The sequence below is a fragment of the Nuphar pumila genome, chromosome 3 (assembly GCF_984573655.1).
Source record: "Nuphar pumila chromosome 3, dmNupPumi1.hap1.1, whole genome shotgun sequence".
Classification (NCBI taxonomy): Eukaryota; Viridiplantae; Streptophyta; class Magnoliopsida; order Nymphaeales; family Nymphaeaceae; genus Nuphar; species Nuphar pumila.
The window spans coordinates 15,471,830-15,488,518 of record NC_143251.1 but is presented as its reverse complement, the minus strand read 5'-3'; the positions used below and the strand labels follow the sequence as shown (position 1 = coordinate 15,488,518).

Genomic DNA, 16,689 nt, shown 5'->3' with positions numbered 1-16,689 from the left:
GTCCAAATCTAGTTTTTTTAGCCTTTCTCATGTCTTCTTTATTCCTAATATCAAGAAAAAACTTATTTTTGTCTTTAAGCTTATTGATAATACCAATTTTTTGTTGTATTTACTTCATCCTCTCATATATTAAAGTTTGATGGCTTTGTTTCAAAGCTTAGTTTAAGTTTATCCTGTTCATATATTTTATTTAATTCTTCTAGTTTAAATAAAGTCAATCTTTGGCATCGTCATCTTGGTCATTGTACTTGGAGTTTTATTGAAAGATTGGCTTCTAATAAACTGATTCTTAAGTCTAGCCAAGATTATGAGTTCGCAAATATTATATGTTCAAGCTATCAAATTTCAAAGTCGTATACTTCCATTTAATTTCTTGAATAAAAGAGCTTCAAAACCTTTTGAAATTATGCATTCTGATGTATGAGGACCAGCACCTAAAGCTTCTTTGTCTGGTAGTCGTTACTATATTTCCTTCATTGATAACTTTTCTCGTTATACGTGGATATATTTTATGAAGCATAAACACAAAGTTTTTAATATATTCACGAAGTTTCGCATGATTGTCAAAAATCAGTTTTCTATGTCTTCTAAATTTTTAGTGTGTTAGTGGAGTAATCTTCAAAAGAACTCATTACTTATCTTGAAAAATAATGGGATCAACAAAAGATTATTGAAAACACCATCATATAGTTGAAAGTGCCTTAGCTATGTTACATGCTAGTAGAACTCCTTTATATCTTTGGACATAGGCATTTCATTCAGTTGTTCACATTATAAATATGCTACCCATGAAGATTTTGAATTACAAATCTTCTTATTATGTTTTGTTTGGGAAGCACCCTGACTATGTTTATTTATGGGCCTATGGTTGCATTTGCTATGTTCACATAGATAAGTCCCTCATAAATAAATTTGAACCTAGAGCGCATGTTTTCAAATTTATTGGTTATGATGACAATTATAATGATATCAAAAATAAATTACTACCAATTTTCATCAATGTGGTATTTGATGAAGGTTCTTTTGAGTATGATTTTGGTGCAGAACAGGTTCAAAAAGAAAAAGTGAGCAATCTGGAGTACTATCAGTCATGGTTAAGTAAGAAGTTATTTTAAGCACCTATTGATAATTTTTCAACACAAGGAGTCTCAGATAATCTTGAACAACATAGGAAAGTTCCCATTACTGTTGAAGAAAATGTAGTTGTGGATGGGAGATACAAAAAAGTTGAGTTTACACTCGAAGAGGCAAAGAAACAGCCAATGTAAATATAGAACAAATTAAAAATGTAAGCAATGATGAAAATGCGCCAACATGATGAAATTGTACCACAACCGGAGTTCAGAAAGTCAAATAGGATTAATCATCCTATTAAGAGATGGGTAAGTTATAAAAAACTTCATTATGACCATCAATGAGGAGATGAGAGCATTGCATGAATACCAAACATGAGAAATAGTTAAAAGGCCTCTAGGATCAAAATGGGTTTATAAGATTAAGTCTAAACTCAATGGTGTCATTGAAAGGTATAAGGCTCGTTTAGTTGCCAAAGGATTAGCTCAAGAGTATGGTATGGATTCTGAGGAAACTTTCAACCCTATGGTTAAAATGGGAACAATAAGAATCATTTTATCTTTAACAATGAATCATGGTTGGGTCCTGAATCAACTTGATGTCAAGAATGCATTCTTACATGGAGACTTAGAAATTTACATGGAACAACAACAGGGATATAGTGAAAATGAATCAGTGGAATATACGTATAGACTTAAGAGAGCAATATATGGGTTAAAGCAGGTTTCTCGTTCATGGTTTGAGAGTTTCTCTCTAGAAATACAAAAACATGGTTTTTATATATCTTCTCTTGATCATTCATTGTTTATCCACAAAGGTTAAGGATATATGATTGTTTTGCTTATATATGTGGATGACATCATTGTTACAGGAAGCTCAAATAAGCACGTTCAGGAAGTAAAAGAAGTGTTGAACAACTCTTTTAAGATGAAGGATCTTAGTCAGTTGAAGTACTTCTTGAGAATTGAAGTTGATAAAAAGAAAGATGTGTTAATCCTAACTCAATATAAGTATACTGTGGATCTCTTGCATAAGACCAGTATGTGGAAACCTTTGCTAACCCATGTTCCTATGCATCAGCAGTTGAATATTAATGGTGAAGAGTTGTCTGATGATTCAACTAAGTACAAAAGTATTGTGGGAATGTTACAATACCTTACCTTTGTAATGAAATAAGAACAAAAGCAAACAAGTGTCTCTTATGGGCTTACAAGAACACAACCAACCCACAAAGAACACCAATTGATCAATCCACACCACCCACACAAGGGTCATGAGAATAAAAATAAATGCTTTTGTATTACCCAAATGCTTAGGAAAGCATTGAAAATATGCAAGGGCTTAAGGCCCTATTTATAACAAGTGAAAGAGACCGGGAGCAACCAAACTAGTTGTTGGGCTGCTAGTTGGAGCTGTCCTAATCGATTACACCAAAAAGACAAAATACAAAAAGTAAAAAATAAAAATTATACAGTCATCCCCTAATGGGTTGACTTCTATTACAAGGTAAAATGGCTGAAATACCCCTGATGGGTATTTCAGTTTACATACATATGGACATATATATATATATTAAAATCACATCTTAACACCCTTCCTCAAACTCACGGCATAACAATCGAGAATTTTTCAAGTAGGAAGTGAAATCTAGGCGACAAGAATGCTTTGGTGAAAAAAATTGTCAGTTGATACTCAGCTGGAACATAAAGCAATGTGATGGTCTTCTTCAAAAATTTCTCACGATTGTAGTGGCAATCTATTTCAATGTGTTTCGTCCTTTCATGGAATGTATGATTGATTGCAATGTATGTTGCGCTCTTGTTATCATAACATAATCTCGAGGGTTCTGCAATATGAACTTCCAAATCTTCTAGCAATTGTTTAAACCATATTAACTGAGATGTCATTGTCACTATGGCATGGTACTCTGCTTCAGTGGAAGAGAGGGACACCTTCTGCTACTTTTTGCATCTCCATAAAATTAGAAAATCACCTAAAAAACACTAGAACCAATAGTTGAGTGTCTATCCCCAATAAGAATTAGAATATGCAATAACTTCTAACGGGAAAGAAGATGAAAGAAATAACTTAAAATTAATAGAATTTCTAATATATCTAATAATTCTAATTACAGCACTCATATATACTGGAGTGGGAGCATACAGAAATTGACTAATAGAATAAATAGCATGAAAAGTATCAGGACGAGTAATATAAAGATAAGACAAAACTTCAATCATTTGTTTATATGGAGTTGGATCCTTTAAAGGTTCTCCTCTTATCACCTCCCGTGATAATCATATCATCAACGTAGAGAGGTAATATCATCATTCCTGCATTAGAAGACTTAGCAAACAATGCAGTGTCAATATAACAAGATTTAAAGTCAAGCTGTGTCATCACACTACTGAATCGATCAAATTAAGCCTTGAGGATTTGCTTTAAGTCATACAACGCCTTTCATTACCAAAGAATTGTTTTCATGTGATAAACTTAAACCTGGTGGGGGATCCATTAAACTTTCTCAATGAAATTATCATTCAAAAAGGCATTTTTTATATCCATTTGAAAAATTGCTCATTTTTTAATTGATGCTATTGAAATATGGTTTATAACTGTAGTCATTCGAGCAACTGGAGCAAATGTCGCATCATAGTTTATTTTGTATTCTTGACTATATCCTTTAGCTACTAACCTAGCTTTATATCTTTCTAATGTCCCATCATTTTTAGTTTTTATCTTATAGACCCATCTACCTCCTAAATTTTTCTTTCCTTTAGGTAATGTTTGAATTTCTTGAGTTTTTGCCTTTTCTAAAGTTTATAATTCATCATTCACTGCGTTAATCTCTTCTTAATGATTTTTAGCATCATGGTAAGATGATGGCTCTACAAATGAGCATATAGCCATTAAACAAGCTCTATATTTAGGTTAAAAGAAATCATAGGATATGAATCTACTAGGAAACTTTGAAATTCACACGGATCTTCTAACACTAGAAAAATCTATATCTTAATTTTTAGAGTATCTTTTTAAAGCACACGGTGGATGGTCTTTGGTACGTCGAGTATAGGTTTGAATTTCATTATGAGATTGGTCTATATTATCAAGACCTTCATTCACATTCTCATGTGCATCATGAGTGTCCTTATTGTCGCTCTCATGCATATCATGATGTCATCACATCTTTCAAGCTCATTGACAAGTTCGAAAAGAAATGAATAGTCACAATGCTCTTTGATTTTCTCTTTACCAAATCCATTTTTGTTTTCAAGAAAAGTAACATTTCTTAAAATATATAGTTTGTTTGTTCCTTTCAATTTCATAACATCTATACCCTTTTTTATTTTCGGCATAGACTAGGAAAACAAAGATAGCTTTTAAGGAAAGTTTGTCATTTCTGTCAGTAAAGACAGCATTTACAACCAAAGACTCAACATTTTATAATCCGGAGATGTTTTAAATAATTTTTCAATAGGAGAAATGTTTTCAATAGTTTTTTAAGGCATACTATTTATCAAATAAACTTCCATAAAAGCGGCTTCATCCCAAAACATTTTTGAAATATTTCTTGATATAAGAAGTGTTCTAAGAGTCTCAACACTCTGTTTATGCTTCCTTTTGGCTAGTCCATTTTGTTGAGGAGTATAAAAACATGATTTTTTATAAATAATTTTATGTAAATCAACATAATTTTAGAACTCCTTTGATACAAATTTTCCTCCAAAATTGGTTCTAAAGATTTTAATAATGGTTTTAAATTGAGTTTGTGTATAACAATGAAATTTTTTGAAGCAATCAAATACTTTGGATTTGTGTTTAAGAAAATATATCCAAGAATGTCTACTATAATCATCCACAAACATGATATAATAAGATATTCTTCCTTTGGATATAACCGGAGTTGGTCCCTATACATCCGAATATACCAACTCAAATGAATTTTGAGATATAAAATGACTAGGCCTAAAGGGTAAAGATTTCATTTTACCAAGGATGCAATCTTCACAAACAAAATCTTTTTTTTATAACTTGTAAGAAATGAATACAAATGCAGTTTTGACACACTAGGATGGCCTAGCCTGTTGTGTCAATTTTCTATATCTTTTTTTTTCACAAAATTACAAAAAGTATGTTTTGATAATTCAAGATTGTCCATAACATAGAAATCTCGTCTTGTATGGCCTCACCCAATCAACTTCCAAGACTGGAGATACTATATCAAACAATCATTAGATGAAAACAAGATTTTACATCCAATATCCGTAATTTGAGAAACAGATAATAGGTTTAAATTCAATGTTGGTATTACTCTAATATTTGGTACAAAAAAAGTTTGTTGTTTTTTAAAATACCCAAAACTTTTAATTTTTAAGAAAGTTTCATCGACGGTTAAAACATAAGAATCATTTGGGTTAGTATGACATTTAGATAATATGGACTCATTTGGAGTCATATAAAAAGAAGCATCGAAATCAAGAATCTAAGAAGTCTTGTATGAGTCAATGCTTGTGGATACGGCCGCACCCGAGAAGGAAGAAGCTTGATTTTTTAACATTAGTTCTAGTGCCCCAATGAGTTGTGCCAAGTATAATCAGCCGATGCATTTGGAGTCGTCTACACTATTTCTTTCAAAAGATTGTCCCACCGAATCCACCTTCTTATCATCTTTTTTATCATCTTTCCTTCTTTTAGGGCAAAAAGGTTTGATGTGACCCTGCTCATAGCAATGATAACGTATTAATTTCACTCTTTCTGTATTCCTTATTGCCTTTTTATCATTTTGACTTCTTCCATAGTCATTAAAATTTCTTTTATTCTCATTATTTCTTCCAGAGTGAGGAGGCTTATAACTCTTTGTGTGATTTCGGGCTTTGACATAGCAAGCACGGATTCTTCATCTTTTGAAGAGGATGGTTTTTTCAACCTATTTTCCTCCATAGTTAATTCTTCAAGAGTTTCAACTATGGTAGGTGCACCTCCTTTATGAAGAAGGGCCGATTTGGTTCCTTTAAATTCGGGTCTAATCTCATTAAAAAAATGATAGAAATGTTTCGTTCTAATTGGTTTTTCACAAAGTTCTACATCTTGATAGCAACGCCATTTTGGCTCTAGAAGAGCTAATTCATCTACCCACATCACATAGTTAGTATCATTGAGTCTCACGGGAATGGAGAAGATCGCTTCTCTTTCATCCTCTATATTTTCAATAATGAGAAAGAGAGAGAGATGGAAAAATGAAGGTAGCAAGAAATTTGATGAAGAGAACTTTGATGGTGCGCTTCTCAATACAGTAATCCCACGAACCGATGCTCCACCAATCTCACGATCTTCCTTTTGGCCTTTTCGAATGAATCACAACCCCAGAGCATCAAAGCTCTGATACCATGTAATGAAATAAGTACAAAAGCAAACAAGTGCATCTTATGGGCTTACAGGAACACAACCAACCCACAAAGAACACCAATTGATCAATCCACACCACTCACACAATGGTAAAGAGAATAAAAATAAATGCTTAAGAAAGCATTGAAAATATACAAGGGCTTAAGGCCCTATTTATAACAAGTGAAAGAGATAAGGAGCGAACTAGCTATTGAGCTGCTCCAAACGATCACATTTGTGACCGTTGAGAGCAACTCCAACAGCTAGTTGGAGTTGTCCCGATCGATTACACAAAAAAGACAAAATATAAAAAATAAAAAATAAAAATATAGTCATCCCCTAATGGGTTGACTTCTATTACAAGGTAAAATGATTGAAATACCCCGGATGGGTATTTTGGTTTACACACATATGGACATACATATATATTAATATATACATATAGATATAGATATAGATATCTATATATACATAAAAAATATATATACTAGAAGCACATTTTAACAAAAACCAAGTGTCTCAATTTATGCATCACACAAGGATCGCTCATATGAAAGCAATGAAATGGATTTTAAGATATCTAAAGGGTGCCTTAGGTGATGGGTTGTTTTATAAGAAAATAAGTTACAAGGAAGATTTATTCATAGTTATGGCATATTCAGATGTAGATTGGGCAGGCGATCCAGATGATGAAAGGTCAGTTTCAGGGTAATTTGTATTTGCTGGAGGACATGGATACGAAATTTGCTACATGAGTTGGACGAGACAATCCCTAGATCGGTTTTATCTTTCACTGAATCTTGTGCATCATGGAAAAACTAAGCATATAGAGATTGATCAGCACTTCATCAGAAGTAAAATTGAAGATGGAGAACTTGAAGCAAGATTCATTGGTTCAGAAAACCAAGTAGCAAATCTCTTTACAAAGGGCTTTGATAAAGCAAAGATTTTGGTTTTTGAAGTCCAAGTTGCCCATGGTGATTACCATGTCCAACTTAAGGGAAATAACGTCAATTGGGTTTGGATATTGGATCCAGTCCAGATCTATCCTGAATAGGAGACCATGTTTCCTAGTTTGTGTGGTTTCCTTATAATTGATGTTTCCTTTATTATTTAGTTTCCCTCTTTTATAAGGAAATATACCTTTGTATTTCAGTTTCCTTATTGCATAAGGAAACAGATATTGTTGTAAAGAAAGGATTGTACCTTATACTCTATAAATAAGAGCATCCTATCCCATGGATCCTCATTGGGAACCAGATCAGCAGCAGCCCCTATTCTTCTTTTCTCTTCCTGCTTCTTATTAAGAGTGTTATGGATATTGAGAGGTGTCATATTTATTAATAGCACCACTTGGGGTACAACTTCATCTGATGAGCCATCCTCAATGGAGCACTGCTAGTATCAATATAATCCTCATGACCAATGTTCATCTCAACCAAACAAGTAACCTTCATCATAGACCTCAAAACCCAAGTTGCATAGAAGCATAGTAAACAGTATTTCCTTATATCAAGAAACAGCTTGTGTTTAACCACATAATGAGGCAGACAGACATAAATAATCTCCACAGAAATACTTTTTTGCATGTATAATTTGGCAATCTACATGGAAGTGCATATCAGACATATACAAAAGCAGACCAGAGATTTTAACATATAAAGCTTCTATCTATGTGCAGGTCAAACTTGTACCACATCCAAGTAACATATGACATTGCTACAAGCCATTCACAGGGACTAGCTATGATGATTCAAAATGTGATAACCTTCACCTGAGGAAAAAATCCAAGGAGTTAAAGAAAGTCACTTACGTCTTTGCTAAGGATGCAAAAATTGGAGAAGCCACGAGAAGTCCGACCATAAATGCGGAAGACAGAACACCATCTTCAAAATAATTCAAGTTAAAAGCGCCCCTGCATCAATAGTTTAAGGGCAAGCCAATCCATTATAAGAAAAGAAGGAGCTCAGTTCAGAACTTCAGATCGCTCACCAAATGTACTTCTAGCTAGCATCCAACTGTTAGAAAATAAAATCCATCTTGGAAAATTATACAACCAAAAAACAGGGCAATGGAAATATTTAACAAGAACAGGCCTTTTGTATGCAATTTACACAGTAAGATTTCCTTGAAAAACATTCACTAAATGAAAAACGGGAAAGTCAATGCAACATTTATCCCATAAAAGAATGAAAAAAAGAGTTCAAGAAAGAAAAAGAATCTTACTGAATTCCAGTACCCTTTGTGCACACGCCATCTGTACAAGTTCTACGGGTTCCATTCACACCATTGCTTGCTATTGCTCCTCGATCAACATAATTTAGCATGTTGATCACACAAAATATAGCAAGCAACCTGCAGAGAAGAAAGTATCACAATCATTTCCAGGAAAAAAAAGGGTTCACAAAAAGCTGAAAGCAATTCAAATAATAGTTTCTTTTTTGTCTTTCTATTTTGTCCAGAACCAATATGGTTAGAAATGCTAAAGCCATCAAAAGAGTTAACCCTCTCCCATTCATCCTAGAAGTCCAAGGACCATACTTGCAAATAGACTACCTCACATTGACAAAACGTAGCATATAAAAAGAATACATTGCAGGTAATTCACTTAAGCTAAATTCATGCAGTAATGCTAAACTTGAAAACAACAAAATCATTTTGAAATGCATTGAAGAATATGAAGAAAAGGTGATTGTTCATCCATATGAGCAAATATGTGCTACATTAGCAGTGGCAAGCTACAAAGTAGGAGAAGATGGTGACAAGCACAAGAGTAACTTTCTCGACAAAATTCATTTCCATTTTGTGTGTTTGTAAGTTTCTAGTATGGGAGAGCAAAGTTCCAACATAGACCCGCAGGTCCTGCACTCCCGGGTTGTCTTGTCATCTTTCAAATTCACAGCTGACAACTAGTACTCTACCAATAGTGCTATTATGTTTTTCCTTGATAGTGCAAAGTTCCAACATACATTTGTATTATTGTCAACAGTAACTTCCCCAGCAGTTAAGAAATTTGCCTACCAAAGAGATAAGTGTTCCCTATAAGCTCTCATCTTTACAATATTTCAATAAAAAATCTGTAAATGCTTTATTTCTATCTTCTTATGATAGCACCCATGACCTTTTACTTGTTGCTTTGCATAGGTTCATCCCTTTCTTTTTGAGGACCAATCATCATTGGTAGCTTTGACACTCTTAACCAGGGCAAAAGGACCTAGTTGACTGAACGTCGCAAAAATAGAGTCAACAATAACAAACGAAAAACTTTTAAATTGTGGGCACTAAACAAGTCATTGCAGATAATAAGCCTAGGAAAGAGTGAACAAATAAGCAGAGGTGTTTTATCAATCAAGGATCCGACATCGTGAGGTTTAAGCAATTCTCAGACAATGGCTGAACCTATGTAATAGCTTAAGCCCATAATGATGGTGACATGGTACTGAATGAAAAGCTTATTTTAGAGAAAATAGTAATCAATGGTACACAGATTTTTGGCAAAACATAAAGAACACAAGCCACATTCGGGATCCATAGTCATGTTTATCTTATGCCCTCATAGCAAAGATAGAACGTTCAGTTGCCTAGGTGTTATATTTTGGAGCTGGATAAGAAGGATTTCATAATACACCTTTTTCTGTTGGAATGATCTGAGATGATTATTAAGGTCTCATTTTGATTGTCATTGATATTATGGTCATCATACCCTATTACTTGGTATTTGACAATAAAGATCATATTAACATAACTGTTGAGAATAACTTGTGAATTATATTGGTTAAGATGGAAAAAATAGATATTATATTGGTTAAGATGGAAAAAATAGATATTATATTGGTTAAGTTGAAGAAAAAAACCACAAAGGAAGCATATGGAGAAAGATTGAAGGTAGAGAGAACCTCTGAAATGCCTCTTTTAAGAAGGTTTTGAAACATCATCATCTCTTTTATACATCAACAACAATAGGTTATAAATTGGGTGAAGAGGACTGTGACAAGCACAAGCTCTCATCCCAACTGATACAGATGGAATCTGTAGCTCACAAGCCACTGCACATAGACAGCTTATATATGATTAATTTTGGAAGTTAGATTGTAAAATGATTGTTATTATCCAAGTGAAAACAAACCAAAAGGTATAACGTGTTGCCTGTTAAATGAGTAAGATACGAATAACAGCAAATATGCCTAAATCTCTGTACCCAATAAACATCATGCCCTTTGGCATGTGACCGACATATCATTATTATACAAACAGAAGTACAGACAGCGTTTCTTTAACAACCCTTTTGTATCATCTTCTGCAGACATGAAACTGTTAAGCTACTTCAACTCATTATTCATCACCTGAAAAGCCTAATCACTGCTTTCAAGACACATAATTTCCCCTCTTCACCTAAAAGAAACTGAAACAAGGATCAGATTTCTTAGAAAACCTTATACCTGATACAATCCATGTGACTAACCACAGGCCAAATTGTTGGGACTAGAAAGTGCGTGCACATTGCAGAGATCAAGTGCCCCGCTATCATACTCCATGATTCTAAAATAAAGGCGACTATCACTGTCTTTTCAGGAGGCAACTGTCATCCAACATGGCACGCCATTAAACCGCAAACCTTGCCTGTCTTTTCAGAAGGCAAATTGCGATGTATCGCCATTGTGCTTACAATCCTTATTCCTTTGTACTTAATAACGAACTCTGCTTGATTTCTCCACAACAACAAATACAAAGGGTTTACCTCCTCTGCATCTCCCATGAATTGTTCACTTTTAATTAGCTGGTTGCATCACCAGAAAAACATAAATCATATGCCCATCAATGACAACCAACTCGAATGGGATATCATGCATTCTCCCACCGATGAAATTAACACGATCGTCCATCCAGACCAATAAAAGCAAATCGCTATTTACAGAGAATAAAGGACTTGGTATAGAACCCCAAACGATGAAAAAAGAGTGTAACCCCAAAACAAAGGCCGACCAACTAATCGAAATTCCCCCGAGTAAAATCGAGTCATCTTCACTTTCCGTGCCCGATTTCCACGCAATGAAAACCCCAGGAAATTTAAAAAAAAAAATTAAAAAAAAAAAACGCATGGAAACCCAAGAACTCACCAGTCGTTTACCCCAAAACCGGAAAGGAAAGCAAATCGTGCCAATCAACAATTTCCTTCTTATTAGAAAAGGATATGACCCAAGCAATCCACGATTGTATTAATCCCCGAAACCAACAAAACAATAAAGATACCTTTTAGGGGTGAACCATGAGGGATTCGACGAATTCGCCATCGTCGTCGCCGCTGTGTCTCCGGTGCTCGTTGTTGTCGTCTCTGCTGCCGCTGTTGATGGTGGTGGTGTTATTGTTGTTTTCGGTAGTGGTGGTGGTGCTGGTGGCGTTGGTGGAGGAGGTGGTGGTGACGTTGCCGGCTCATCGGTCTCCGTGGGAACCACCATTTATATATTGTGCCCACGACGACCGAACCCCCCACCTCTGTCTTCTTTGGCGTTGAGGAAAGTAGTTGGAGGAGAAAGCGTGTGATTGAAGCCCCCGTTTTTTTATTATTACTTCTCTTTTTTTTTCACCAAAGATGAGGTAGCGCTTGGAGTGGGCTGGGTTTTGATCCTGACCGTCCGTCGAGGAAACACGAACCAGATCGATTGGAGAACAAACTGGCACAGTCTGTCGTTGTTTATCTTTCACGGTAACTTTGTTCTCCGAATTTCAGTTTGTGTGTGCAACGGTAGGTCACAGCGTGTGGGCTCCAAAGATGAAGAGCTGACATCTCGTTTGGGATCGAATGACAGTGTCAACTGAAATATTGAGGCATAGGTCAACAGTTGTTAAGCAGGGCCCACTCAAACTGCTTCGAGGATATCTGATAAAACGTTTCACGTTCACAATATTGTCCAAGCCACATGGCCCTACCAATGGGTCGGATATAATCCAATACTAACCCAAAATCAGATCCATAAGAAAGAGTTCTGCCAGCTTACAAAGACTCCACCATTGAGCAAGCGTGTGTTGTCACTTTGACATGGGACTACAAAAGTTTGAAATCCATTAAGGGTGTTTCTTGCCTCAAGGTCAAAGCCGTCTTACCAATCCAAGGCCTATCAATGTGTGGTCAGTAAAACGGAGGGTTTTCCCTTTGCCGAACAAAAAAACAAAAACCAATTGGGTCAAATCTAATATGGTTCAATTAATGTACAAACATAAGTCTGCTTTATAAATTTTCAAAGTAGACATGAATTAAATGGGTTTTAATTAAGGTATTGTTAGGATGATATCCAAAACTCAATTAGTCTCAGTGATACCAAAAACTTGGGTTCAAAACCAGGTTTTTACCAAAACCCAACTAAGTGAAAAAAGTCCTTCCCCTCAAGTTCCACTCAATGGCGTCCGGCCGAGAAATAGCCTGGCTCTTTTATATTTTTTATTTTTATAACAAAACTTGGTTTTGGTCATCCAAACACGTTGATACCCAATTTGGTTTTGCCCCATGTCATCCAAACTACCTCTATGATTTGCTACATTAAAAAACAATATTTTTTTTTTATATTTATACGGAGAAACCACCACCAATATCACAGAGAGACCTGTCCTGCCTGTCATACTTATGGTCGTTGTCCTAATAGAGTAAAACTTTGTGGGATTACCCATTGCCTCCAAGGAGTTGTCACGCTTTTGGCTTTCACAATGGGTGGCGCCTAGGATTTGAACATAGACTACCTGTCTAACGGCTTAGGTTTCATCCCACTACGTTAAACTCCTTTGGGGCAAATTTTAAAAAAAAAAATTACTAGATGGGTTTGCACAATCTACATCAATATTTGGATTTGATTCTACCTGTCCTAGATCCTGACAAACCTAGACATGGTACCAACACATTTGACCGGGTGCAAATGGGTCAGATATGACAGGATCATTGTATGTCTAAATCCACGTATCAACATAATGCAACATATCTTATACTAGACTAAATTCAAGTCCAACTCAATTCAGTATAGCAAATTTGATGGATTTTAATATGATGCAATTGCATTGGATTCAACCAGAAAAGGGTTAACAACAGTGTTTTCCTTATCTTAAAATAAACTAAATCCTTGGAAAGCAAATGTAAACGCAGCTGGAGACCAACAATTACAACTACGCCTTCATCCCAAAACAATTGGGGTCGGCAATATGAATCAAAAAAGAAAATCATTTTGGGTCTTCCACATGAATCCTTCTCCTCCAATCATTTTTATCCAATGCCATGTCCTCGGTGAGGTTTAAAGCATTTCTTTCCTATCATCTCCATCCATGTCTTCCTAGGCTTACCCCAACCTCTTTTAACTAATATATTTTATCATTTCTCCATCCTTCTAACTTGAGCATCATTAGGCCTTTGCCCAATATGTCCAAACCACCTCAAACGATTCTCTCTCATCTTATTTTCAATGAGTGCAACGCCTACCTTCTTAGGTATCGCCTTTTATCACACATTCTTGAAATGAAATTATAAATTTTATTGGGCAATTGTATTCTTTTTCAGATATATGTATTGTTGACGCACACTTTACAAGTTTTGCATTAAGTGGACAATTACAAACTTAACAAGGCAACGGCTCACTGTGCTACAGGCCAGCAGGGTGGTTGTGAGGGTGCTGAGATGAAGGCATCGGATAAAACTACGCTGGCTCATGGATGTGTCTATAGCTTTCAGAGGTGGGAAATGTAAGACAGGGTGGTGGTGGAGCCCTACCTGGGGTTTTCCTAGCTTCGACAAGAGTTTCTGGTATAAAAAAATGCTCACTATACCACTTACACCAAAAATTACTATTTTCCAAGTGTCAAACAATTTCCTATTTTTTTTATCAAAATGTATTCAACTTCTTGATAAAAAAAAATTGTAAAAGTTACACGGTTCTACTAAAGGCAGGACCCTCACCAATCACCTATAAGTTTAGGTTTTAATGCATCATTTTTTCTAAAAAATAAAAATAACATAACAAAAAAAAATGCACCTTCTTTTTTTTGGCTTTTTCTTAATATCACTAAATGGATAGGTAATATTTCTGGACCTAGTTAGTCGTTCCTATAGTTTTATCAACTAAAAATGGAATAAAAAATTTGTTTGCTTTAATAAACTCCAAATCCAACTTAATCTGATCCATTTGTAGCTTTAGACAGGGTCCACATCTTAAACTGGCTAGGCTATCAACATAAGCTAAGAGGCATTCATAGTGGGAGCTTATGTTGGTGGTTTGCCCAAACCTATGTCACAAGAACATGACAAAAAGGACATAAGATACACCATTTTGATGAAATTTTCAATTAGGAATAGTGCATAAGAGGACGCAACATCAGAGTAAATTGAAGTATAATTGTGACATAGGCCCAAACGGACTCAATAACCCAACCTATTTGTCATAAATGGGAGCAACTTTAGTCTCGATAATTTTATTTTTTTAAATAATTTCTTGATTTAATCAGGCGCCAATTATGGCCCAATTTCATGAATCCAATAACACCCTAAATGGTGCTTGAGGATTTGGTAAAAAGTTTGAATAAGTGACTACCCCTCCAATTGGAAGGTAGCAATGACTTTCGTAGGGCAGATTAGGTTGTATCGTATATATATATATATATATATATATATATATATATATATATATATATATATATATATATATATATATATATATATATATATATATATATATATATATATATATATATATATATATATATATATATAATCTTCATCGCACATCTCACTTGGTTTAGATGTGTTTGGGATCCCCTTTGGCTTACAATTCCCAAATGAAACGTGTCATGAGGAATGAATATAGTCGATAAATCAATTATATACAAGATGACCTGAAATATCCTTTTGATTTTTATTGCTGCTTTTTGAAAGTAAAGTATCTCTTGCATTTGCGTCTCATATTGAGGTTCATGAAAATGACCTCAATTCCTGCGTGTTCCAAACAATCTAAAGGCCTCTTTAGAAGCACATACACAATGAATGATGATGTCGTTCTCAAGCATGCATTTTCTTTTTTTATTCCAGATGCAGCTTGTATACTTGGCACGAAGACCTTGTCTCATTGGATCAACCTACCTGGTGTAAAACTTCGAGGCTAGGACCCCCACCTCCCGGGCCTATCCTGGATGTCTACTTGTGTAGAGAGGCAATGCTCATGAGAATTGAACACAGTCCCCACCCCATTAATGCCAACCTCCTTTCGGGCTACAACCTTTAAGCTTAGAATCATAGATTCCAACATGCTAATGTACTTTTCTCTTAAACAAAAAATGCTACTGTACTTCATAGTCTAACAAAAATGCACATTTTTATAGTTGAGTGGGGTGGATTGATCATGACCGTTTGTCATGGAAATGCACATACCTGATCGATTGAGGAACCGACCAACCTAGTCTATCTTTTATCTTCGACATTAACTTTGTTCCCCTATTTTTTATTTGTGTGGTTTTTCACTCCCTGTTAGGGGTGGCAATTTCACACACCCGCCAACCCCCTTCTTAGTCGGGTTCCGGTTTGGCTTAAACGGGTTCGTGTCGTAAATGGGTTGACCCGCCTAACCCGTTTATTAAACGGGTCGGGTTCATGTTAGGGATATGCCGACCTGGCTGACCCGTTTAATAAATGGGTTAGGCGGGTGGGTCAACCCGTTTACGCAAACCCGACTCACCAACCCACCCGCCAACCCGTAAACTTTTCAATGTAAAACCCTGAACCCGACCCGCCAACCCATTTACCCGACCCGACCCATTTATTAAACGGGTTAACCGTGTCGTGTCGGGTGACCCGTTTAATAAATGGGTCGGGTTCGTGTTTGTCACAGCCGACCCGTTTAATAAACAGGTCGGGTTCGTGTTGAAGTATGCTGACCCACCAACCCGCCGACCCGACCCGATTGCCACCCCTGCTCCCTGTGCGACAGTGGATCACAACCTTTTTCACCTTTAAGATGCTCTCTCAGGTGTAGGCCCCACAAACAAATAGTGGAAATCTCAATTGAGCTGGATGACCACATCAACTAAGATATTATTGAGACATATGTCGATAGTTGTTACACAATGCCCATTTGAATGGCTTCGTGAAAGATGAGGATATCTGATACAGGGATTCTAGAGATTCGCTCTCAAAACATTACATTTTGGGATGGACGTGGGCCACGTGGCCCTGCCAATGGATTGGATATGATCTGATAGTAACCC

At 35.7% G+C, this 16,689-nt stretch overlaps 1 protein-coding gene across 5 annotated transcripts in view; it reads right to left on the bottom strand.

Annotated features, from left to right (window-relative positions):
* LOC149842104 (putative sphingolipid transporter spinster homolog 2) overlaps positions 1-12,011 on the bottom strand; it is a 75,752-nt gene extending 63,741 nt beyond the window's left edge. For 3 of the 5 annotated variants that reach the window (XR_016430755.1, XR_016430754.1, XM_089998904.1), the window contains exons 1-3: positions 11,710-12,005; positions 8,686-8,814; positions 8,273-8,374 (exon numbers count right to left, since the gene is read on the bottom strand). Coding sequence is in view for 3 of the 5 variants with exons in the window: in XM_089998904.1 (XP_089855030.1) it covers positions 8,273-8,374; positions 8,686-8,814; positions 11,710-11,915 (437 nt within the window). In the remaining 2 variants the exon portion in view is untranslated. Of the gene's footprint in view, positions 1-8,272; positions 8,375-8,685; positions 8,815-11,709 lie in introns of all 5 variants that reach the window. The other 2 variants (XM_089998903.1, XM_089998902.1) reach the window with 1 other exon arrangement.
* Positions 12,012-16,689: the final 4,678 nt, after the last annotated feature.